General features: G+C 40.3%; 1 protein-coding gene across 10 annotated transcripts in view; it reads right to left on the minus strand.

Moving 5' to 3' along the window:
* Window positions 1-27,000, minus strand: part of ccdc57 (coiled-coil domain containing 57) — a 176,995-nt gene that overhangs the window by 17,700 nt on the left and 132,295 nt on the right. For all 10 annotated transcript variants that reach the window (XM_060844955.1, XM_060844956.1, XM_060844961.1 and 7 more), the window contains 7 exons: window positions 18,518-18,618; window positions 15,630-15,830; window positions 13,764-13,820; window positions 11,688-11,916; window positions 11,333-11,457; window positions 10,840-10,962; window positions 1,496-1,748 (listed from right to left, as the gene is read on the minus strand). In XM_060844955.1, the coding sequence (XP_060700938.1) occupies window positions 1,496-1,748; window positions 10,840-10,962; window positions 11,333-11,457; window positions 11,688-11,916; window positions 13,764-13,820; window positions 15,630-15,830; window positions 18,518-18,618 (1,089 nt within the window). The remainder of the gene's footprint in view (window positions 1-1,495; window positions 1,749-10,839; window positions 10,963-11,332; window positions 11,458-11,687; window positions 11,917-13,763; window positions 13,821-15,629; window positions 15,831-18,517; window positions 18,619-27,000) is intronic.

Raw genomic sequence — 27,000 nt, forward strand, 5'->3', positions numbered from 1 at the left:
ACCTACACATTCCTAGACACTGCTGGGCAATTTAGTCTGCCTAATCCACCTAACCTGCACATCTTTGGACGGTGGAAGGAAACCAAAGCACCTGGAAGAAATCCACACAAGCATGGGAAGAAAATGAAAACTCCACACAGACCATCACCTGATGGTGGAGTTGAACCTGGGTCCCTGGCACTGTAAGGCAGCAGTATTAACCAATTTCTATGGTGCATATTGGTAGATTATGTAAACTGCTGTTACAAGCATCAGTGATAAAAGGACAGAATGTTTATGGTTATGCCGATCAAACAGGCTGCTTTCTTCTGTATGGTATCAAGTTTATCCAGTATTGCTGGAGCTGTGCTCACCCAGGCAAGTGGGGAATATACCATCACACTCCTTAGTTACGTTTTGTGGACAGGGGACAGGTTCTCAACAGTCAGAAAGTGAACTGTTATTACTAACCTCTGATCTGCTCTTGTAGCCAAAGTATTCATATGACTAGTCCAGTTTAATTTCTGGTCAATGGTAACCCACAGAATATTGATCATGGGGGATTCAGTGTTGGTAACATCACTGAATGCCAGGGAGCCAAAGGTTAGATTCTCTGTTGTTGGAAATGGTTCTTGTCTGTCATATGTGTAATGTGAATGTTATTTGCCTTTTGTTAGCCCAAGCCGAGATCTTGTCCAGATCTTGTTGAATTTAGACATGGGCTGCTTCAGTATCGAGGAATAGTGACTGGTGTTGAACATTGTCCAGTCATCTGTGAATGTCTCCAGTTTTGACCTTATGACACAGGGAAAGTAACTGATTGAGCAAAAGAAGATGGTTGGGGCAAGCACATTGAACTCCAACAATCACAACCCTCTTTCTTTGTTTCAGGTGTGTTTCCAATCAGCAGAGAGTTTACCTCTGGATTCCCACTGACTTCAGTTTTGTTGGACATCCTTGATGCAACACTTGGTACACTTGTGGTAACTTAACATTTAGCTACAATGCCCACAAAGGTACATTCAATGGTTCCCACCAGAAGGAAAGCAATTAACCTTGTAAAACCACTTGTACTTTCTGCTTGCTGCATGGATTCTGCTCTCCTGACAAAGTACACCAGTGACCCTGCCCCCCCCCCCCCCCTTGGGTCGTAATGTATTGTGAATTTGGAGATGACATCTGTTCTGGTCTGGAAGGATTCCAATGCAATGAAATTCAGAGCCATGGCACTTTCACATTGTCCTGCTTTGTAACTGTACTTCTGGTCACAAGAAATTTCTGTGAACAACTCCTTCGTAAAATGCAGATGGTATCCAACCTACAAGCTGGCTCAGGCTGAAGGAAAATAAATGTTTCTTGAAGACCTTGTATGGATAAAGCTCCATTGGGGAATCCTTCTTCCCTTTGCAACCACGTCCCTATGGAATCTCCTTTGTCCTACTCCATTTTCCTCATTAAGCAAATAAAATAAACAAACACTCTGTACTTCTCCTCATTCCTCCCATCCCACCATTACCTGGTTCACTGTTGTTCTGCGGAGTAGATATGGAAGGGCTGGATCCTCCCTCTAGCATCTGCCAAATATCTTGAATAGAACTGTTAGCTCCATATGATGACATTATTAGTTCCAATGGGCTAGATGGATCATGCATCATTGGTTGTGATTGACTTGGTTCTGGTACAAGTAGATGTGACTGGCTAGTCACTGAGATGACTGTTTCATTTGCTTTGCCATTCATAGTTTTTCCTGTTGATGGTACAGCTGGATTCTGAAAATCAGAGCAGAATAAAGAAACATACAATGCAGAATTAGTTGACAGAATTAACCACACCTGCTTTTGTTAATCATTTACACATTTTAATCAACTCTTTCTTTCTGTTGAAGATATCATCTTTTTGCTCGAGTATAATTCTACGAGCAACAATAGCCACAAATGAGTAATATTTATCATCCACATTTAAGTTTTGACTGGCTAACGGATCATTGGAATACTAAAAGCATGCTTAATTTTGTCCACATCTATGTCCATAGTTGTGTATTTCCAGCAGAATAATAATACTAATCAGTGACGGGCATCATTCACTCTTATCCTTCTCAAGTCCATAAACCAGGATTGATGATGCTAATTGTGTAGCTCCTACTCTTACATTAATTAAAGATCAATTAACTCATCACATTTGACATTGAACATGATACTTTTACTGGTATGTTTGGCTCAGCTATTTTTTGAATAAACTCAGTGAGCTATCAAACAATCTTTTAAATATTATCTTTCCTGTACAATTTAGCTTTCAGATCACACAACAGAAATACCTAACAAAAGTAGTCAATTGCCAGAATGCAAGAATTGCTTCTAACAGACATGCACAGATTTGCAAATTTTTCTTTTTCTTTCTGCCAATTATCCCCCTTCCTCCTCCCTCTTGTCTTGAAGATTTTGACTTCTGACTGGGTTGCTTGAGGAGTGTTGGGTTTTATTCTTATTTCATTGAAGTATCCATTCTTTTATGCATGAGTCGAGATATTCATTCGTGGAAAGGCATGGTGGTAATCATAATTGAGCTAAATCTTCTCCAACCCAATATCCACATAATTGTCAGTATATTTTCCAATCCTGAATCAAACGGACACTGATACCAACTAACTTTCAACAGTGACAGGATGGGTGCTGGTGTGAGGGAGAGCACGGAGGCAGGGCATGTAAAATAATGGAGCACAGAAGGAGGCCATTCCATATTGTGGAGAAATTTCTCCCAGACTTTAATGTTTTGTTACTTTATAGATCAAAAAAAGTTAAAGCAGATTGAATAATAATGTCAAAGCTATTATTTAGCTGAGCAGGATAGCAAGATCCCTGAGGGAGATCAGCCATGGATTTTCTCACTTGGCGAGCCTCTGGTCTCAACCATGCAGAATGTTTAGAATAAAAGTCTCCTGTGACACTGAAGGGTAATTCTTCACCTTCACATTACAAGCAGTGTGTCCTACTCACTAACTGTGCATGTGATGCATAATCTAACAACTGCTGTAAATATTCAGACAACCGTGCATGTTGCATTCAAATTACCAACAAAAACCTATTGGTGTGAGAGACATCCCACAAAAATGACAGTCATAAAGAGCATCAGTGGATTCCAGGGACCCCTGGTGTTTCAAGAGGCGAGTTTCCTGGAATGAGGTTGATGTATGATGCCATCTATTGGCTAATATGGTAATGATGTTCTATTTGTAGGCAAAATAGCAGCACAAAATGGATATGGATGAGGAAATCCAATTTAACTTACACTTCCAAAGGAGTCTATTGCTTTTTAAAATATTTGGAGATTTCCCTTGCACTAACAGTAAGGAAATCCACTCCATGTATCAACATATTTTACATGTGCAGAATTACACTGAAATTAGTCCTAAATTTGAGCAATTATTGTAGTTTGAATGCATGTGCTGTGATGTTTATCATTCGTGGTGAAGTACTATTTCAGATTTACTGTACTCTATCTTTTGTACTTCCAAAATAATATGAACCCATTTTGTACATCATGGCAATTCTCAGGATTACCAAACTTGGGCAGGGGGGTTGGAATTGTAAACTGTGATTTTACAGGGAGGCTGTGATTTGATTCGCAGGTGAGTACTGTATCTTTGTCTCCCTTTCTCCAAAGTTAGCAAGTTAGTCTAAAGAGTTGGCATACTAAAAATTTCAATTTTTTCCCTAAGGATTTCAAATAACCTCCCTACATTTAAGTGACAACAGAAGACGAGAAATGGATGGGAGGTGACTCTTTACAGGAAGTAAATATTGTCTAACATAGCCTGGCAGATCCAGTGCACGTCCTGTTCCATATGGGAATTTCCTGTGTCCGAGATAACCACATATGCACCTGCAGTGATATAAGCTCTCTGTTTCAGACATCAAGCAGCCATTAGTGTCATTGTGGTTGAGGTGAGAGCTTTCTGAACACATATTTATAGGTATGGTCATCCTACAATTTAGGAATATGTAAGCAGAAAAGGAATAGATGATCAACAGGCAGTTTGAAAAAAAAATTGTTTGATACACATTGTTAGAATCCCCAGAGTGCAGTCTTCCCTTTTATCTGGGGAGTGCTCAGCTGTACACAAGGCATGAAGGCTGAAAGAGAATAGGTTACAGGAAATTTGATAATTAGACAAACATTCAGGAATTTCTGTCCACAGATGTGAATCCAGGATGATCTGTTGTCTCTATGGTAACAGATAAACAATGTCACATGATTAGATTCTCTCCAGTATGGAAACAGGCCCTTCGGCCCAACAAGTCCACACTGCCCCTCTGAATGGTAACCCACCCAGACCCATTGCCCTAATCTAAATTTATCCCTGACTAATGTACCTTACACTATGAGCAATTTAGCCTGGCCAATTCACCTGACCTGCACATCTTTAGATTGTGGAAGGAAACCGGAGCAGCCGGAGGAATCCCACACAGACACGGGGAGAACATGCAAACTCCACACACAGTTGTCCAAGGCAGGAATCAAACCCAAGTCCCTGGTGCTGTGAGGCTGCAGTGCTAACCACTGAGCCACCATGCCACTCCACTTGAATGGCTTGAAAGAGCATCCTGTGGGGGATGGGGGAACTGCCAGCAATGATGGTCCACACTGATATCAGCAAACAGAGTGAGTATCATGAAAACAAGGACACATTCGTTCAAACTTTTTCATCATTTATCACAATTCACAAGAAATGCTAATGTATTTTGTCACTGATCCAAATAATGCCCATGAAATAACAACATAAAAGGGAAAACAACTTTTTATAATGTATGAGAAGAGAGTGCTGATTGTTTGTTTGAGAAGTGGTTTCTGATTGTAAGGGTTGTTTCCATGGAGAATACACCAGACTTGTAATGCCTCAACTGGAGTCCACTTGCAAACTAATTATATATCCATTACATTGCTTATTGTTGTGAATCTTTGTGATGGGTGCAAAATGAAATACTTCAACAAAATGGAGCATTTTTTTCTGGCAATGCTCTAGTTTTGTGTTGCCAAATAACTGTTCATATAGATTGGAAGAGGAAGATAATCCTGGACTCAAGGATTTAAGGAACTAGATCAGAAATTAGCAAGCAAACCCTCAAAAGGTAATGATCTGTGGATTACTTCCAACACTTGGTGTAAATGAATATGGAAACATATGGTTGGAGAGATGATGCCAGATGAGAGTTTGTTTGATTTTTATGATGCAGGGAACAGCTCTGGGGGAAGAAGGGACCTTTTATAGGTCAGGCAGAGTACAAAAATAGAGCCATACCCAATTTACCTACAGGGTGATTTACAAGTACTATTTAGGTGGCTTTAAACTAAATTGGACATTTTGAAAAAGGGTCATTGGACTTGAAATGTTAACTCTGCTTTCTCTACAGATGATGCTAGACCTGCTGAATTTCTTCAGAAATTTCTGTTTTTGCTTTAAACTAACTTGGGACTAATAATGGGATATGAGGGTGCATAGACTATTGGAAGAGACAGATAGCACTTCAGTAAGAAGTAGTAAGGTGGATTCAGCATAAGCAAAGTAGTGAATTCTAAATTAGGGTTACTGTACATATATCTGGCAAAATGAGGTTTGGTAAATGTGACCAATGAGTTGCAGCTACAGATAGACACATGGGTCTTTCAAGTTCATTAGCTGTTTTAGTGTGTTGGTGGGCATGTGGGCTACCATGATGCCAAGGGGTCTGAGTAACGTGTAATTTACAAAATACCATGTAAGGACTGTAACAAACCCTACAGTGGACAAACAGGCAGAAAACTAGCGACCAGGATACATGAACAAAAACTAGCCACAAAAAGACATGACTCATTCCTACTAGTATCCTTACATACAGATGAGGAAGGACAACACAACGATCTTAGGACAAGTGAAACAGAGACAAGCATAAGAATTCCTGGAAACATGGCATTCCAACCAGAACTCGATCAACAAACACATTGACTTGGACCTGATTTGCCACCCCCTGGGAAAAAGAACAGGAAATGACATCAGCACAGGAAATGACAGCACCAACCCCCCATAAACCAAACATATAAATAGAAAGCAGGAATCATCAGCAGTGCTTTGTCCACAGGCTCACTGAAGATGTTACCTAGTATGGTGAGAAACATCTGAAAAATTGAACTTCCAGCTCAGCGAGCAAACCTACATCTGTAAACAACACAGTTGGGTAACCGGCAATGACCTTATTAGTGAAGTCTCTGAAGTTATCTGCCAGTAGCCTCTGAGCAAGTCCAACTTAGAAATGTAAGCTGCTTGTCCCACCTTTTTGACATAGTCCTCCAACTGTGAAATTGGATATGCATCAGTCTTTGTAACGGCAGTGTCTTTGCGATAGTCCACAAAACTGTTGGGTTCCATCTGTCTTTGGCACCATGACTATGGGTGAGCTTCAGTCACTGTAACTCACTTGGATTATGCCATCTTGGAACATGTGCTGTATCTCCTTCTGAACCTGTGCCAACTTTAGAGGGATATACCTACACGGATGTTGCTTAAGCGGAACAGCACCTTCTATATCTACATCATGCACAATTAGGTTAGTACTTCCCAGTTTACTTCCGCATATCCCCCCATTTGATAGTAATAATTTTTTCAGATCATTTTGATTTTATTGTGGTAGGTAACTCAATAACTTATCCAAATTTTTGACAACTTCCTCATTGTCCAATTTGATTTCAGGAATATCCAATTCAGAATCCTCCAAACTTGGTTCTTCCTCCTGTGCTGTAATACCTTCTCCTCTTGCCTTCCTTCCCTGTCAAAATACCTTTTGGGTATATTCACATGTCACACTCTGAGATTTCTTCCTGTCTGGAGTCCTTATCAAGTAGTTCACTTCACTCGATTTTCTCTTGATTTGATACGGTTCACTACACCTGGCTTTTAAAGGTTCACCTGTTACTGGAAGTAACACTAATACCTTATCCCCAAATGTAAAAGTGCAAATTTTTTATTTCTTATCAGCTTCCTATTTCATTACCTGCTGTAATATTTTTGAATGCTGTTTAGCCAACTCTCTAGCTCAATTTAATCGTTCTCTACAATTTGACACATAGTCCAAATGGCTGGTCTCTGAATTCTGACTTATTAATTCCTCCTTAATCAATTTTAACAGTCCACTTACTTCATGCCCAACAATTAATTCAAAAGAACTGAATCTGGTTGATTCATTCGGTGCATCTTTGATTGCAAAAAGCACAAACAGAACTCCCTTATTCTAATCATCTGGATAGTCCTGACCAAAGCCCTCAACATGGTCTTTAGTGTTTGATGCCACCTTTCTAGCACTCCCTGTGAGTCTGAATGGTACACAGTAGGTTTGAATTGCTTTATTCCCAAGTTATCCATCACCTCCTTGAATAGTTTGGATGTCAAGTTTGATCCATGATCTGACTGGATCTCTATTGTAGTAAAAGCGTGATTAATTCTTCTCCAACCCTTTTAGCTGTGATATTTCATAATGGGATTTCCTCTGGAAATCTAGTCGATATATCCATTATTGTTAATAAGTACTTATTCCCACTTTTTGTTCAAGGTAGGGGACCTACGCAATCAATCAAGACTCTGAAGGGTTGGAATAGGTATTAAAGGTGCAGGTTTTATTACTGCCTGTGGTTTCCCAATTAGCTGAAATGTATGACACATCTGGCAAAATTGCATAGTCCAGGTCAGTAAATGTGTCTTTGTATTTTAGCCTGTGTTTTCCTCATCTCTAAATGACCTCCAAGTGATCGCTCATGCACCACTTCTTTCTATGCATTACTGGAAAAATAATTGATGAGCTTCTGCCCATTTCTCATCTGCTTGAATGTGTGATGTTCTCCATTTCCTCATTAAGACGTCATTTGTTAAGTAATTACACACAGGGATGCATTCACTCTCCTCTGTATATGCTTTTAGATTAGATTAGATTACCTACAGTAAACAGGCCCTTTGGACCACAAGTCCACACCGACCCTCTGAAGAGTAACCCACCCAGACCCATTCCCCTACATTTACCCCTTCACCTTACACTATGGGCAATTTAGCATGGCCAATTCACCTAACCTGCACATCTTTGGATTGTGGGAGGAAACCGGAGCACCCGGAGGAAACCCACGCAGACACAGGGAGAATGTGCAAACTCCACACAGACAGTCGCCTGAGGATGGAATCGAACCTTGGTTCATGCTGCTGTGAGGCAGCAGTGCTAACCACTGAGCCACTGTGCCGTCCCTTGATATAACTACTTTAAGTTCTCATCTTTCCGCTGTAATCCAATAAACTTAGCAGAGCTAAAACATACTTGCATGTTTACCTATTTGCTCCTGATCTGTCCCACTTACCTGATCAACAAAAGTCCCTGATCAAGCTAGATCAGCTTCCTTATCGGTGTCCTTTGATCTCTCCTGCTCCAGCTTGTGCCTTGATGATCTTGTGACCACACAATCAGAGAAAATTCCTGGATAAACATCCTTCATTTCTTCAGTTGCCTGCATCTCCACTGACTTTTCAACTAGAGTAGGCAGCACACCTATTGGTGAATAATCTATATCATTGCAACTGTATTCCTGGAGTTGAGAGTTTGTCCAGTACTCCTACCACAAATTCTTCACACTTCTCTGGATACTCCAGCCTCACTTTACATAATTGAGCACTTTTTTTGTCTCACCATGAATTCCTGTTACCAGTACCTTTTCTGGCAATAGGCCTTTTCAGGAGTACATATCTCCTCATCCTTCAACATCACAGACTGAGAGGATTTCTTAATATTGTAACTTCTTTGCCTGCTACATCTTGCCTGTGTGAATAAACTTTGCCCTTGCATGTATAATTTTTAAGCAGATCTGGCACTTCCTCCTTAACTAACCTCTGGTCAACTTATACACTCTGGGGCAGTTGTCTAACTTTCCTTGTGCCTTTTGTTACTAGTCCAACAAAACTCCCAGGCTTGCCTGTTTTCCTACATCTGGCTTTCTCCTAGCCTACAACACTGATTTTGTGCGTCCCACTTTATTACAATGTAAATGCCGGAGCTTTTTAACTTCTTTGTCCCCTTCATGGGTTTCCTTTTTACCCTTTGGTAAGTTCTCCTCATGATCTTCACAGAGATCGATCTTTCCTTTTCCATGTGAGGATTTCTCTTTGCTCCAATTTCTATCCCTCGTGGAGTGAAATTGATTGAGGAAGTCAAACTGTGTTTTATGGTCCAGCTCATATTCATCGGCCACTTCCGCTGCTAACCTTGCCATTTTAACACTCTGCTCTTCCACAGGCAGTGAATTTTCGAATTCCTCCAAAATAATTACGCTCTATTTTTAAAACTTGTATCGTCCATCAAAGTTACTCAGTTTAATCCTTTCAAACTCATTACAGGTTTGACCAGGGTCCCTCCTTAGATTCCTGAAATGTTGTCTGTAGGCTTCTGGTAAAAGCTCATATGCACTTAATATGGGTTTTTTCACCTCCTCATACTCTCCAGATACCTCCTCTGAAAGGGGTGCAAATACCTCACTAGCCATACCTACAAGTTTTGTTTGGGTCCAAGAAAACCCACATTGCCACTGGCCATTGCATTTGTTTAGCCACTTTTAAAATGAGACGAAAAAGGCTTCCACATCCTTCTCATCAAATGTAGGCAAAGCTTGAACATACTTAAACAGTTTCTCATCAGCCTTTCGCCCACCATGGGTTGGCTCATCCCCACTCTCTTCCTCACTAGACTTGCCTTCAGCCTTCATCTTCTTCCTTTTCAGCTGACTTTCCTTTTTAAGTGACATTTTTGAAGTTCAAACTCTCTCTCTCTCTCTTTTTCTTTCTTCTCTGCTAAAGCCCTTTATTCATTTTCTTTCTGCCTTTAACCATAACTCAAATTGTTTCATTTCTGTTGCCCGTTCCCGATCTCTTGCCTCTAACTCAAGCTGCTTCATTTGCAACTGAATTCTTCCCATCTTTACAAATTCTGATGGTTTCTCCAGCAAGTCTAAATGCTGAGCTACTGCTGTAATTATCTCTCCTTTCCTCACAAAAGGAAGCAGCTCCAATCCCAGCGTCTCTGCTAATTCCTGCAGCTTGGTCTTATTCACCTTCTGCAAAACTTCCAAAGTCACATCCAGAACCATTTGGTGACTGAAAGAGTCATTATTAACCCAAGCTTCATTTACCCAACCAAATCAACATTCAAAATAAAGACACTAGCACCTACCACTCACTGTTTAAAATCCTGCAAAGAGCCCTTACTCTGTTATGGACTAGGTCAGACCACTCAAAACACTCTTAAACAGGCAGCCAGACCATAACTTTGCAACTTGTTTTGGTAAGTGTACAGTGAAAGTTACCCAGAGTAAGTTAGCTTGGTTGACTACCAGGTTTTAAAACAGACAAAAATTTGTTCACAAAATTACACAATGAAACATAAAGAACCCCTACAGAGCTCAGCCTATCCAAACTAGACTGAATTATGTTGTTCAGAATATACACAACAGTCCCGATAACCAAACCCATTAAACACAGGGAAAAATGAAACAAGGGGTTACAGGTTGAAGTTAGAAGGGCAGAAGGAGAGAGAGTCTACCAGCCTGTTTCCACACAGCCCACAGCTGAACTCCCGAACTAGTTCTGGACTGAACTGCTCAGCTAGCTAGCTAGCTGGCTACACCCCATTGATTTATACAGGTTACTTCAAAAAATATAAAAGCTTTGGCCTAAAGACTCATCTGTTTACGTATAAACAAAAAACCCAACTTTTTTGGAGCCCAGCCTGATATTGGCCCCGCTGAAAGAAAAGGAACAGCTTTTAGAAAAAAAAAAGACCAGCTTTGTGACATCCAGCATCTTACCACATTCTTGGTATGTTCTTTTGTTTCAGTCTTCTTATCCTGGGCATTCTGGCCATTTTCACTCTCCGATGAATACTGCTGTACTGTAATGGGAACTTGTTTCAGCTGTGCATACTGCAACTCCTGAAATCATACAACACTCCTCTATAGTTAAGAATCCAAAAAGAAGTTCAGCAGTGAACTAATGATGGAATTAACAAAATATAAAAAGAAACCAAAATCTAAATGTTACTCTAGTCACAGTGAAGAAGCAAAGGCACCCAGCAAACAATTTTTCTCTTTCCAACAATATTGGTAGAAATTGCATTGCACAGTTATCAGTTGTGGGTGTCTAGCAAACCTAAAGATTAGGCAAAACTATCCTTAAAAGCAAGAGAAAAGAAGAAAATTTAATTTAACACAAAATATTTTTATGATAAAATGCACAGTGCACTTTGAGAGGCACTTTGAGTAAGAGCTTGAGAAGTATTACATACACTAAGATGATCATTACCTGTGTAGTGAGTTGGTATTGTAAGTGCTCCAAAGTGGACAGACGATTCTGCACTTCCTGTGCTAGCTCTCTGGGAGACTGTGCAGGAGGAGCTGAGTGGCCAACAGCCACAGAGTGCTGACAAACTGCAAGTGAAAGATGTAGTTAAATAATTGAATTTAACAGTATCTACAAAATAATGAAAACATGATCTTAGGATGTAAATGGCAATGAGGTGCAGAAAATATATATCTCTAATTAGAACTGAACTATGACATTGACATTCTACTGTATTTACTGAATTTATAGCATGCTTTTGTATAAAATACAATTCTTTTAAACCTGAAAACCATGAGTGATATGACTGGTAACATACCATCTAATTTAGATCTAACCAGTTCTGCACGGAGTCGGTTCCCCATCTCAATCAATTGCTGTTTGTCACGGGATAGCTGACTGATGTAGCGAGCTGCCTGCTTTAGTTTGCCTTGCAAAACAGACACGGTAGAGCTTTGCTGCTTCGAAGGACTGTTAACCAATTTTGAGTGAACCAGTTGTTGTCGTAGTTGCAGAATTTCTGACTGAAGCTCCTTGATGACTTGAGTCTGGAGAAGAGAAACCAATGAGTAATCACCAACTCACTCCTGAAGCTAGCATAATAAGCATTTGATGGGATAAAAACAACAAAGATTTAAGTGTCGTTCCTGACAATTTTGATGACTTAATTGCTTCTAAAATGTTTCAAAGCACAAGGATATAACTTTCTTTTTTCAGCTTTTAGGATCCTGCCGTTCACATCTCCTTGACATATAGCTTTTGCCTCTTTACTTGTTGCATTAGCACTCCTTTTAGTATTACCCATGAAATTTACCCTTTTGTAATTTAATCCACCCTTTCTTCTGCACTATCAGCCTCTCTCCGTTGTATTGCTTAAAAAAAAAGAGACATGCTGTTAAAGCTTTTCATCCTGAATTCTTCAGGACAGACACAAAAATGCCAAATTTCAAACGGAGCAACAATTTATACTGCATTAGAAAAGGATGCTCATTGATTGCACTAGTGAACTAGTGACAACTTGTCATTTTTGGTGGCATTGTCTTCACCAGTTAGCGTAAACCTATCACTGAACTTCAGTGTGTTTAACAGAGGACGTAAATAGGAGATCAAAAATGGTAGCCTGTATTCAAAGAGTCACATTCGGTAACCAATTTACAAAACAAGTTAGCTACATACAATGACTCCCGTCACACTTGTTAAAATGCTTCAAACATTTAGCATGATGAATTACTGCCTGTTTGTGGCCAAGACTTTTATGCACATTTTTTATACTGCACATGTACAGTATGTACATACTATTTACATGTCACACATGTTATATTAGAGCATGGTCATGGTAAATAAAGCTACAACTCTCTTTTCAGATTTACTGATCAAAGCAGATTCAATTATAATTTTCAAAAATAGAATTGACACTTGGAAAGGAAAAACTGAAGGGCAATGGGGAAACAGCAGACAGTAGGAAGAATTGATGGTCTTTTAAGTGGTCAGCATAGGCTCCATTAACAAAAAGGCCTCTTTTGGTGCTGTATGACTATTATTTGATAAATTAAATTTGATTTAGTGCATAGAGAGAGAAATGTGTCAATCCGGTATGTTGCTGCAAGAAAGCCCAGTTAACAGGTAGCCCCAGGATCTGTAGCATTTATATTGGAAGGAAGCAATGAAGAATGTTGAAAAGTTTTTTTTTTAAACAGGAACTTTTAACTCTGTTGCTATGTTGCATATTCATTAATATAAGTCGATAACAAACCAATGAATTGTAAAATTAATCCAAATAAGTGCACTCTGGTAAAAACACACTTGATTCAAACTTAACAAGTAAGGGGCTCATAGGATCTACGTATAGGTTCACATTCCTTCAAACTGAACTAAATTCAAGTAATTGATTTGATAGGAGAATGTTTGTTATCTACCAGAAAATGGATTTCAATTTTTTTTAAAATGCACTGTGTACTAGATATTCATATTAATAATGCCCCGATATTGTCAAGTTTATTGAAATCCAAAACCAATACAAGTCCAATTATTTTTTAAGATTTTGAAGGCCTTTGGGAGAAGTTTGAATGAAAAAATTATTTTGACAGTTTCAAACATTTAACTCCTTTTTCTGCGTATTAACAAAGATTCAAATGTGCTACACACACACACATTATGGTTTTGAAATTCTAAATTGGACTATGTACAATAACACTGCAGTGTTTTGTTTGAATGCATATACAGGGTCAATACCTATTATGCAGTGTATCAATTCTTCTCCATGGGCAATAGCATATTAAACTAGGCCAGTGAAGGAAAATGTTTACAGATTAAACCCTCAAAGAGAAATCTAGGTGTAAAGGATTTATTCATGACTAGATGTCCTGTGAATAATGGCTATAAAGTAAATATTTACCTGTTCAACCACAACTGGAGTACAGCCACTCACCAAATCCAGTTTCAGAGCTGAAACCTGGAAAGATTAATTTTGACATCAGTTTTTCGTTTCATTCCTTTCAAAATTATTATGTAGAAGTGCTGGTGTTGGACTGTGGTGGACAAAGTTAAAAATCACAACACCAGGTTATAGTCCAACAGTTTTGTTTGGAAGTATAATGTTTTGAAGCACTGCTCCTTCATAACCCAGTGGTTGGTAGATGTTTAGGTTTGTTCCATAGATTGTTTTCAGTTGCATGACACTGCGATCTTTTGCGATACATTCTCTGTCTTATAATCCTGCTCCACAGCTATCTGATGAAGGAGCAGTACTCCGAAAGCTAATACTTTCAAATAAACCTGTTGGACCATAACCTGATGGTGTGAGATTTTTAACTTCAACATTATTAATAGTTTCTTTTGCATAAATATCATAAAACCTGTCCTCAGAACATTTTCAACACAACATACAATCCAAAAACCAACATATACTGTAGTTTGTGGTTCTACCTAAGGAGATACATCTTACATGCACAAGTACTTCTAGCTAGGATTAATAATTTGACAAGAGAGGACTATTTGTCAGAAACTACATCAATTTTATGGCAGATACTAAGTGAAGTCAAAGCATATTTTTTCAGAAACAGGAAATGCCCATTCTCCTCATTGCTGACACTTCAGGAATATTTTGACAGAGTCAAGGATTACTTCAATAACTCTTCTGTTGAAGTCATTTGTTTTTTGATCCCAGCCAACAGTTTGCATTTGATATAACACCTTTAATGCAGTAAACATTCCAAGGCACTTCAGGGGAATGTCATCAAACAAAATTTGATACCATGCCGCACAAAATATATTACAGCAGATGAACACATTTTGATTAAGGAGATCCTTAAAAGAAGAGGCTAGTAAGAAGGTGGAGCGGTTTGGGGAAGGAATCCCAGAGGTTAGGACATCAGTAACTGAACATATGATCAACAACAATTGGTGATTAATGTGTAATTAAAATCAGGACGAAAGGCCAGAAATAAAGAGGTACATGAATTCTGGAGGATTGAAAGTTGAGGTGTGGAGAGATTTAAAAAGCAGGATTTAAAAACCGTGGTAATGTTGGACCAATGCAGATCAGATAGCAATGGGATCCTTTGAATGTATTCTAATTCATGGAGTGTGGAATAAGGAATGTCAGCCAGGAAAACATTAAAATAGTCAAGTCCAGAAGTACCAAATGCACGGATAAGGGTTTTGGTAGATAAGTTGAACCAGAAGTTGAACAGGATTACCTGAGGATGGACAGAAGCATTCTTGATCAGGAAAGTAGTCTGATTGATACATGTGCAGGAGCTCAACACCAGATAGCATGCCAGGGCTCGACCTGGTCTGGTTGAACTTTAGAAAATGACAGAGGGACTGAACAGAGTTGATAGCTAAGGAGTGAAAGTTTTGACAGGAACACAAAACAACTACTTTTGTCTCCTCAATAAATAACCAGAGGAAGTTTCATTCAAGACTGGTTATCACACTAGGATCATGAAAATTCACATAGAGTGAAGAAGTTGAGAGTGAATGGTGAAGCTGAGCTTCACATCATCATTGTACAGGTGTACCAGCAGTTGGGTTTATACTTGATGTTGCCAAGAGCCAGCATGTGGATGAGAAATAGGAAGGAGCCACTGTAGATAATCTTCTGACTACAACTGGATAGAAAAGAATGGAAACCGTGCATGCCGTCACATTGAGCTGGATGACAGAAGAGAGGCTTTAGAAACATGGACTAACAGGAAAAAAGGTCTCAAAAATGAAACCTGTTTATTTTGGGATTTAGAGACAGAATTTAACTCATTACCTCATTTCCTAAAGCCACAGCTTCTGCATTTTGTTGAAGGTTCCCCTTAAAGTATTCATCTGCCTCTTTGTGTGCTTCAACCAACTGTAATTCTAGTTCAGCAATTCGCTCATTTAACCTCACAATTTCTGCACTTGTTCGCTGTTGTTGACTAGTTAACTCATATCGCAATTGGTCAATTTCAACCTGCTTCTGACGTAACTGTGAAGAAACAGAAACATAACAGAATTCCAGGTAAAAAAGAGGTTAATTTCAGACTCCCATTTAAATAGATGTTAAATCAGAGCATAAGGTTCTCTTGTAATCTTATTTTCAACTGGCAGTGAGAAGCTTCTTATGTTGCATATGGTTTTTATCATAATTGAAGAACAGTTAACAATTGTCAGCATAGATAGTAAGCCATGAAGTTTATATTTTCAAATTCTACACATTATACTAGAAAACAATTTACAGCTTTATACCAGTACATAATTGACTGAATTTTATGACAACTGTGTGCAGGAAAACAGGTGGGTGCATCAGTAAATTAGGGCAGCATGCCATTCAGGCTGTAAGCCCTTCTATTGCTGACCTACCCAACCCTGTTCCCACTGTGATTTTACAAACAGCTGTGTTGGGTGAGTACCCAACCATGGCCCCATTGAAGCAAATGACATGCTCCAATTACATGAGCAAATAATACCCAATTAAGAACCTCATCCCACTGCTCCTCAGATTTAATGGGCTGTGGGAGAGTCCAGTGTTCAATGTGCATGAAGGCTGGTTTAACCTTAGGGTCACTGACTAGTTGATGGGTTGTGGTTGCCTCTTTCTGTGTACAAGTCTGCAACTTCTCCTTGCTGGGCCCTGTCAGTCTGGGCCCAGTGACAGTTCCATCTGCATGTCCAGATCTATTACAGAACACTATCCTGATCTGGAGCATGGGCCGTGGCCACTATTCCAGTTGGTGGTGCCAATGTGCTTAGCAACTGGCTTTCCATTTCCAGCAGCTCTATGAGGCAGAGCTTCCTCCTGGAGATAGATGGAAGCCCCGTTGCATATTAATTAAAGGACCATCACCTCAAAACTTGGCATGTTTCTGACGTGGAGTAGTGGCAGCTGTAGTTTAGCCTGAAGAAAATACAATGCCCTGGCGATAATTTTCATTCTCTAAACTCATTAAAGATTTAGAGGACATTCAGTATTCTCTAGGAATCAATTATTAAAACTGATCTACACGCACAAAATTTTAAAGAGTGCAACACTCAGGTTTCAGTTCATGGCGGGGCTACATGCTAACAGAAACTGTTGCCAATTTTTAGGGTGTATAGAGATTAACACCCATGAAAACAAGCAAGAGTCATTTATGTAATCTTAACTCTAGGACTGTGATAGAACACACATCATATTTCCCACAAAGACTCTGAAAATTTAAGCAGTGAATAACTGTCTCTTACAGCCCAGAAAAATTTCATATTCAATCTCTGGTCTGTATCCAAACAAGATTATTTTGGCTAGCCTGCACCACTTGGTAGCAGTGTCCTCTGGATTAGAAGAGAAATTAATGAGTGATCCTGTTGGGAATGCATATAAAAGAGTTAAATAAAATGCAGATGTAATGCTTCTGCAGTTCAATAGCCAAACAATATTCTTCAAGACTCACCTATGAATAATAGCTACCAAGCTGATGGCATAACACTTGAAAATATTGCGATATGTGAGGAGTATAGCAATAAAACTCAAGAGGGCAAGGACAGGCTTGCAATTTACTGCAGGAAAGTGTGAAGTTTGTATGGAAGAATGAAGTGTTTCTATGTGACAGGTACAAGGACTGGTGAGAATTAAGGGTTATTGTATACAAAACATTGAAGGTGAAAGGACAAGGAGAAATTGTTCCATTGACAGAAAACACAGTTCAAAGTGATTAGCAAAAAAACACAAGAGCAACAGAAGGAAAATCATTTCATGCAGCAGATAGTTTGGATGTGGAACGTGCTGCAAATGTTAGTTCAGTTAGCTGATCGGCTGGTTTGCAATGCAGACTGATGCCAACAGTATGGGTTTAATTCCCTAAACCAGCTGAGGTTACCATGGAGGATGCTCCTTCTCAACCTCTGCCCTTGCCTATGCCGCGGAGACCCAAAGGTTAAGCCACCACCAGTTGTGTATCCCTAATTGACAGCTTAGACCTTTACCTTTTTGGGAGCCAGTTAGCTCAACTGGCTGGAGGCTAGCTGGCAATGCATAGTGACACCAACAGCATGGGATTAATTCCTGAACCAAGTGAGGATGCCATGAAGGACCGTCTTTCTCAACCTCTCCCCACACCTGAAGCATCGTGACCCTCATGTAAACCAGAGCCAATTGTCTCTCTCCGATGGGAGAGCAGCCCTATGGGTTGGTAAGACTATGGGTACTTTACAACACAATTATTATTATTTTACTGACTGGAAAGCATTTTGGAATATCCTTGTTTCCTAAAATATACTACACATGTGCAGGTTCATTCATTTTTTTTTCCGTGGTAAATGGTTCTGTAATTTAGTTTCACAGGATGTTCATAAAAGTAGAAAATCATTGACAATTATATTCACCATGATGAATTCTATCTTTGACTATAGTCAGCAATTTCAAATCTGTCATACTTAAACTAAAAAATATGTACTTCTGCCATTACCTTTTCTGCAACCTCGTGGAGATGCAAGTTGTCTTGAATTGTCTGTATTAATTGGGCTTTGACAAACTATTTTACTGAATCAGCAAGAATGGACAGTCTTATTCTTTCAGCTGATGATTCAGACTAGCTCGTAAATTTTAGCCATGGCAGGTGAAAAGATCTGTCTGGCTGTTTGGAGGCAATTTCACAATAGGTTTCTGTATGAATTATCCAGATTATTGTAGTACATTACCTGTTGTGTGAGCTGCATTACCAGAGAGTTCAAATGTACAATCCTAGCTTCATGCTTCTTTGTAGTAGCAGCTATAGAGATCTTTTCAGCACGAAGGCTAGCTAACATAAAAAGGAAAAGAAGGGATAACGTATAAAATATATTTAAAGTACAGAATTAATCCTTTCAATGTTATTGAGTCACATTTATATAGCCAAGGCTAAATAGCAAAACGCTATGGGCTTAAGTTCCAAAGTGAAGGATTTAAGCTTTTGCCACTATGAATAATATCAGTAAGAGATGTAAACTGTGAAATGCTGTTCCCTAGAAGGCCATGGATTGAAAATTGTTAAATGTGTTGTCAGGCAATGTTATGGAGATGGGGGACAGGTGGTGTTCATCATAGTAGAGGTGTATAGTTGGAAGATAATTTCAAGCTCAAGTTTAACACCAGTGTTGCAAACAATCTGGCTCAGTCTCAGTCACTTACCAGGCAGGGGAATAGAATTGATAGCTCGGGAATTAAATGTGGGGTGACAATCTATGGTTTGGTCTTCCCTCTTATTAGAAAACCTAAGTTTAAGTGACCACAAGTGGAGATTGTAAGGTTTGGAGTCATATCAGTTGTATTTCATTTGGTTAATAAATCCAAACGGAGTTAAGACTGACACCTCTTTTCTTTCACCTTTAAACAATAATTCCCAGTTACCAAGTTAAACCTCTTACAACCAGCTGTTTGTAAATCGTCCAGAAGCCAACCTTTACGTAGCGTAGATTTATTAACAAACTGGAACATTAGAAATGTCGATATTTTCTAATCAGTCCATTCAGAAATGGTATTAGGCACACCTAGAGTAGGTGTGACTTGAACACAGGCCTCTTGGCTCAGAGGTAGGGACAATACCATTGTATCACAAGGGCTTTCATGTCAATAATTCTAATAAACATGTTCAGAGATGTTATTACTCATCTCTGGAGCAGGGGGGATTTGAACCCTGACTCCTGTTTCTGAGATAGGGACAATGTCACCAGAGTCCTAAGTGCCTTCACAAAGTTTCTAATGCTACCACCTTCATCAGAAGACACTCAAATGTAATTTATACAATTAACACTCCTAATATTTAACTGGGGGAAATTTCTACATATCCAGAATTGGATGTCAGACAGCAGTCTGATATAGTGCACTGGTTGAAGGAAATGGTGCTGTTGTACAGCTAAGGGGAATATTTGGAAACTAACAGTAAGCTTTTAGATGATGTTGTTTCTCAAAAATATACTGTGCCTAAGCAAAGTCCAAGGATATATAGGAAAAGAAGTTAGAGTCATAGTGTCATCCAGCATGGAAATAGGCCCTTCAGCCTACCATGTCTTTGCCAACCAACAAACACCAAACGACACTAATTTCATTTACCTGCATTTGGTCCGTAGTTTACTATGCCCTGGCATTTTATGTACTCATCCAGATGCCTCATAAACATTGAGAGAGTATTTGCCTCCACCACACTCTCAGACAACATGTTCCATATATCAACCACTGTCTGGGTGAAAAAAAGTTTTCCTCAGATCTCCTCTAAACTACTTACTCCTGCCAATCACATTCCTCTGATCATATGGCGCCTAGACTGCACATGGTATACCAACTGTGGCCTGACCAATATTTTATAAATTAATAATGAGACTTTCTTGCTCCTAGATTCTTTGTCCTGGCTAATGAAGGCATATACCTCTTTAACCACCCTGTCTACCTGTGCTGATACCTTCAGGAATCTATGGAGTTGTACACCAAGGTCCCTTTGTTCTTCAGAGTCAAAAAGTATGGCACTGGAAAAGGACAGCCGATCAGGCAGCATCAAAGGAGCAGGAGAGTCGACGTTTCAAGCATAAGCTCTTCGCTATCCTCGGATGCTGCCTGATCGGCTGTGCTTTTCCAGGACCAAACTTTTTGGACTCTGATCTACAGCACCTGCAGTCCTCATTTTCTCCCTTAGTTCTTCAGTACTCCCTAAGGACCTACCATAACATGCATATATTATTCCCTTTTTAGACCTCTCAAAATGCATCACCTTGCACAATTGGATTGAATTCTAATCTGCCATTGCTCTGCCAATTTTACCAGCTGACCAATATCAGACAGTAGCCTGAGATCATCCTCTTCACTATTAACAATACCACCAATTTTCATGTCTTCTGTAAACTTACTAATGATGCTTTCTGTGGGAGAAGGGAAACCATTTTGATTGTGGAAACCATTTTCCCTGCTTATAGGAGATATACAAGCTAATTTGCTGAAGCCATTCACGGGAATTGGCTATGAAAGCCAATTTCCTGACCAGAGGAAACAATTTAGTTAAATGACCCGCTAATTGGATTCTCTCAGTGACAAATGCGGTTGTACCACCGCATCCACTGATGTGTCCCCAGAGTGGCCTCTCTCCTCATGAGAACTCCAGCTAAAACAATAACCCTGCAGAGAAGATGTCCAAACTATTTATTATTGATAGTCTCTGACCACTTGCTACTATGAACAGGATGCCACCTGTTTCAATTGTTCAACTAATCAACGTTGTTAGACCAGTAGTGTTGTTAGCCTTTTTAATATTGTTAAACCATCTATCATAGTTAGACCTGCATTGTTCTGTAATAAACAATTAGCCATTTGTAACCCTTTATATGCCTGTAGCTAAGGGAAGAGGTTAAAACTCATCAGTGCTGAGCGGCCATTCCGAGCTGAGCAGTCATTGACCTCTTCCCATGATATCATGAAATAAACAAACGTGTAATTTCACAAGGTCTGTGTACAAGGTTTCTTAGAAACAGGACATTTCTCCAACACCTTCCATATTCACATCCAAGTCATTAATGCACATAATAAAACAGTAAGGGTCCCATCACCGAACCACTGCTGTTCACAGGCTTCCAATTACAAAAACAACCCTCCACTGCCATCCTTTGCCTCCTATTTGTAAGCCAATTTTGGATCCAGTTTGCAAACTTGCTTTGGATCCCCTAGGCTGTTACCTTTCGGACCAGCATTCCACGTGAGACCTTGTCAAAGGCCTAATTAAGGTCCATGTAAAAATCAACTACATTACCCTTTTCAATATATTTACTCACCTTTTCAAAAATCTCAATTAAATCAGTCAAATGGGATCTTCCACTAAATAGCGGTGCTGATCACCCTTGATCAATCCCTGCCTGTCTAAATTATTTGATTAATCTTTCCTTCAGAATTTTTTCCAATAATTTCCTGCTACTGAGGTCAAACTAACTCATCTGTAATTACCTGCTCCATCCCTGCTGACCTACTTGAACAAAGGAACCACATTAGCGATCCCCAAGTCACCTGTGGCCAGCAAAGCAGCAAATATATTTGCCAGGGCTCCAGCAATCTCCTCCCTTGCCTCCCATAACAACTTGGGATGCAAGTCAGGGATTTATAGCCCTGAATGCCTGCTAAGACATCTACTGTCTCTTCCTCATTAAGATTAATGTTTTCCAGAACCTCTCCATCCCAACTGAAATCCCTAGTTACAGCGTCTTTCTCCTTTGTGAATACAAATGAGAAGTATTTATTTACATGTCCACTGGCTCCATGCACATGTTGTCCCTTTGGTTTCTTATAGGTCCCTCTTTTTCTCTGGTAATTCTCCCACTTTTAATAAACTTATAAAAAGCTTTGGGGTTTTCCTTGATCCCATCTGCCAAAGGTATGGCCCCTCTTTGCCCTCCTCATTTCCTTTTTACGTAACCTTCTATACTTTCTGTACTTTTGAAGAGCCTGTCTCCTTTTTAAATGCACTGTATCTGACATGTGCTTTCTTCTTTTTCTTTATCAAACTTTCTGTATTCCTCATCAACTGAGTCTATTGCTCTTGATGTGGTCTCCTCTACACTGGGGAGATGGAACGCCAATTTGTGAGCCTTTCAGGGAACATTTCTGGGGGACACACTCCAACAAGCCCCCTGCCCTGTGGCTGACCACTTCAACTCCCCCCCCCATTCCATCAAGGACATGTAAGTTCTGGGCCACCTCCACTGCCAAATCCAAGCGACCCAATGGCGGGAGGAAAAACATCTCATCTTCTGCCTTAGGACCCTTCAACCACACAGTATAAACGTTGACTTCACCAGTTTCCTTATCTTTGCTCATCCCAGATCCAACCCTCCAACTCAGCACCGCCCTCTTGACCTGTCCCACCTGTTCATCTTGCTTTCCACCTATCCACTCCACCCTCCCCACCGACCAATCACAATCACACCCACCTGCATCACCTATCGCCTTCCCAACTACCTCCCCCACAGCCTCACCCCACCCTCTCAGCGCCCCCTTCCCGATGGAGGGCTGATGCCCGAAATGACATCCTCTGCTCCTCGGAAGCTGCCTGACCAGCTGTGCTTTTCCAGCACTACACTTTTCAACTCTTTATATTCCTTGGCATCCAGGGTTCTGCAGCCTTACAGCCCTTGCTCTTAAGAGGAACATGTTGGTCCTGAATTCTCACTATACTACTTTGAAAAGACTCCTACTTTCCATCTGTCATTGCTCTGTCCATTTTACCAGTTGATCAATATCAGACTGTAACCTCAGACCATCCCCTTCACCATCAACACCACCATCGATTTTTGTGTCATCTGCAAACTTACTAGTTATATGGGTGTAGGTTTGCTCGCTGAGCTGTAGGTTTGATATCCAGACGTTTCATTACCTGGCTAGGTATCATCATCAGTGGCGACCTCCAAGTGAAGCAAAGCTGTTGTCTCCTGCTTTCTATTTATATCTTTCTCTTGGATGGGGTTCCTGGGGTTTGTGGTGATGTCATTTCCTGTTCGTTTTCTGGAGGGGTTGATAGATGGCATCTAGATCTGTGTATTTGCTTATGGCGTTGTGGTTGGAGTGCCAGGCCTCTAGGAATTCTCTGGCATGTCTTTGCTTAGCCTGTCCCAGGATAGATGTGTTGTCCCAGTCGAAATGGTGTTTTTTTTTCCATCTGTGTGTAGGGCTACGAGGGAGAGAGGGTAGTGTCTTTTTGTGGCTAGCTGGTGTTCGTGTATCCTGGTGGCTAACTTTCTTCTTGTTTGTCCTACGTAGTGTTTGTGGCAGTCCTTGCATGAAACCAACGTCATCTACAAAATTCTATGCAAGGACTGCCACAAACACTATGTAGGACAAACAGGAAGTTAGCCAGCCACCAGGATACACGAACACCAGCTAGCCACAAAAAGACACTACCCTCTCTCCCTCGTAGCCCTACACACAGATGAAAAAAACCACCATTTCAACTGGGACGACACATCTATCCTGGGACAGGCTACGCAAAGACATGCCAGAGAAATCTTAGAAGCCTGGCACTCCAACCACAACACCATAAACAAACGCATAGATCTAGATGCCATCTATCAAGCCCTCAGAAAATGAACAGGAAATGACATCACCACAAACCCCAGGAACCCCATCCAGGAGAAATATGTAAATAGAAAGCAGGAGACAACAGCTTCGCTTCACTTGGAGGTCGCCACTGATGTTACCTAGCCAGGTAATGAAATGTCTGGATATCAAACCTACAGCTCAGTGAGCAAACCTACACTCTAAACCTCAACCTGAGCTACAAACCTTCACAAACCTTGCAATTACTAATTATACCTTCTACATTCAAGTTGTTAATTTATATAACAACAGTAAGGGTCCCAGCTCTGAACCATGTGGCATACTGATGGTTATGGGCTTCCAATTACAAAAACAACCCTCCACCATCACCCTTTGCCTCCTATTTGGAAGCCAATTTTGGATCCAAGTAACTGGTCACAGTCTTTGTTTGCGAGATTAGATTAGACTAGATTACTTACAATGTGGAAACAGGCCCTTCAGCCCAACCTTCCAATCTCGTCTAATGAAATTGAAATTCGCTTTCCTCCAGTTTAACCACTTAACTTCTGCACTGTCCTGATTCATAATGTCTTTGAAACACACAAGGTTATGGTCATTATCCTCAAAATTCTCATCCACTGAATCTTCAACCACTTGACCAGCTTCCTTCCTTAGGATTAGATCTAGATCTGCCCCATCTCTAGCTGGACTATCTACACACTGACACAGCTCTCCTGGATGCACTTTAAAAATTCCATCCCGTCTAATCTTTTCATACTAAGGCAATCTCAGTTAATACTAGCAAAGTTGATGTTGCCTACAACTATAACCCTGCTTCTCTCACACCTTTCTAAGATTTGCTTATACATGAGCTTTGCTATCTCTCTGTAACAGCTCTTGGTAGCCTGTTGTACAATCCCAGCAAGGTAACTGTTCCTTTTCTTTATTTCTAAGTTCTACCCAAATGGCCTCATTTGAAGACCCTTCTAGGGCACCCTCTCTCATTACTGCAGCGATGGTTTCCTTTATCAAAAATGCAATGTCCCACCTTTCCTACACTCCTACTATCGCATCTGAAACCTCTACCCTGCAGTGTTGAGCTGCCAGTCCTGTTCTTCCTCCAAGTCTCAATGATTGTAACAATATCATATTCCCATGTACTGATTTACCTGCCTTACCAGTCAGGCTCATACATAAAAATAGGTGCAGTTTACACTGCTAGACCTCCTATATGCCATATCCTATCCCTGTCTTCTCCACTTACTGGACAGTTCTAGCATTCCTTCTATTTCTGATTGGATCTGGCTTCTAACTTTACATCTACTCTGTGTCCCTTCCCACTGCCAGATCAGTTTAAAACCTCCCCACCAGCATGAGTTAATGTCCCAGCAAGGAACAAACCCTTTCTGGTTCACATGCAACCCCTCCATCTTGTACAGGCCCCACCTACCCTGGAAGCTGTCCCAATACTCCAAAAATCTTTCTTCCTACACCATCCCTTAAGCAACATGTTCATCTGAATTACATTATTCCTACAGTCAGTAGCACATGGCACTGGAAGTAATCTGGAGATGACAACCTTAATAGCCTCTTTAATCTACTATCCAACTCTCTAAATTCCTTCAGCCAGAGCTTATGTCGATTTTACCCATGTTGTTGGTACTGATATGTACCATGACTGTTGGCTATTCATCCTCACCTTCAGTACATCCTGCAGATCGTCTGAAAGATCCCTGACCCTGGTACCAGGGAAACAACATACTATTCAAAAGTCTTGCTTGCTACCACAGGACCACCTAGCAGTTCTCCTTCCAGGTGAATCCCCTATAATTGAAGTTGTCCCAGTCTTTTTCCTTCCCTGCTGTGCAGCAGAGCGAACGGTGGTGACGCAACCTTGGCTGTTTTGTCCTGAGAGGCCATTTTGCTCCCTTTCCTCCCACCACACCCCAAACCCCCACAAGAGTATTCAAAATGGTGTATCTGTTTGAGCAGGAGGTGGCTACAGGGACTCCTGCGCAGCTTGCCCACACTTATTCCCATTTCTGGTGGTCACCCAATGCTTTTCTGCTTGTGCAAGTCTTACTTGTGGTGTGATCAGCTCACTAAATGTGCTATCCACAACATCTTCAGAATCACAGATGCTCCACAGTGAGTCCATCCACAGCTCCAGCTGCTCCAATCAGCTAATCAGGAGCTGAACACACTTCCTGCATATATGATTGCCATGGCCACTAGAAGAGTGCCCGATTTCCCACATAATACAGGAGCAGTATTCCACGGGACTATGTTCTCCTCCATTGTTAGCCTTATCAATTGCAGACAATAAACTAGGAACCAGTTACTTAACCTTCTACTCCACAAAGCAGATTTTTCCTTCTGTCTCCATTCTTAACAACTACAAACAACAGAAAATAAAAACTTTACACACTCTATCTCTCTCCCATTCAGTCTCTAAAATTAATTCCTAAGCAACCAATCCTCTAGCCCTATGTCAGTTTTTAATGAGGAGTTCTGCCTCTGGTAATAGGTTCGCACTTTATGGTGGGTGATTCTCTGGCTATGATTGAATGCGCAAAAATGGAGCCATAGAAGTGCAGTTCAAACATGTTCATTGCTAGTGAAGATAGGTGGGAGAAGGATGGCATAGTTAACCATTTCAAAGAATGCAGACAAATCACGAAGAAACAAGAGGGATAGTTTACCTTTGTCAATCACAGAGGATGATAGAAATAAAATGGATCCATTTCGTGTACAGAAAGGCAAAGCAGGTAATCATCCGAGGATTGGATAATTATCTGAAGAGAAAGATTTACAGGGCTAAGGGGAACAAACAGAGGCATGGGACCAGCGATGTTCGTCTTGCTACAACCATTCTGTGAATCTATCATTACTACTACTTAACAATGCACCCTCTGAGGTCCTGGCTAGAATGAACAGATATGGCAAAACAACTAAATATCTGGTCCATCAATTGTACATTGCTTGATTTTGTGGATGACATTATAATTCTTCCTGTAATGATGATTCAGTGGGCAGATCAACAACTTTAAAATTGTACATTCCTTTTAAAAAAAACATCAGTTCAATATTAAAATTCACAAAAGGGCAGACTTCTACTCTTTAAATAAAGAGGAAGCTA

The sequence above is a fragment of the Hemiscyllium ocellatum genome, chromosome 25, assembly GCF_020745735.1.
Source record: "Hemiscyllium ocellatum isolate sHemOce1 chromosome 25, sHemOce1.pat.X.cur, whole genome shotgun sequence".
Lineage (NCBI taxonomy): Eukaryota > Metazoa > Chordata > Chondrichthyes > Orectolobiformes > Hemiscylliidae > Hemiscyllium > Hemiscyllium ocellatum.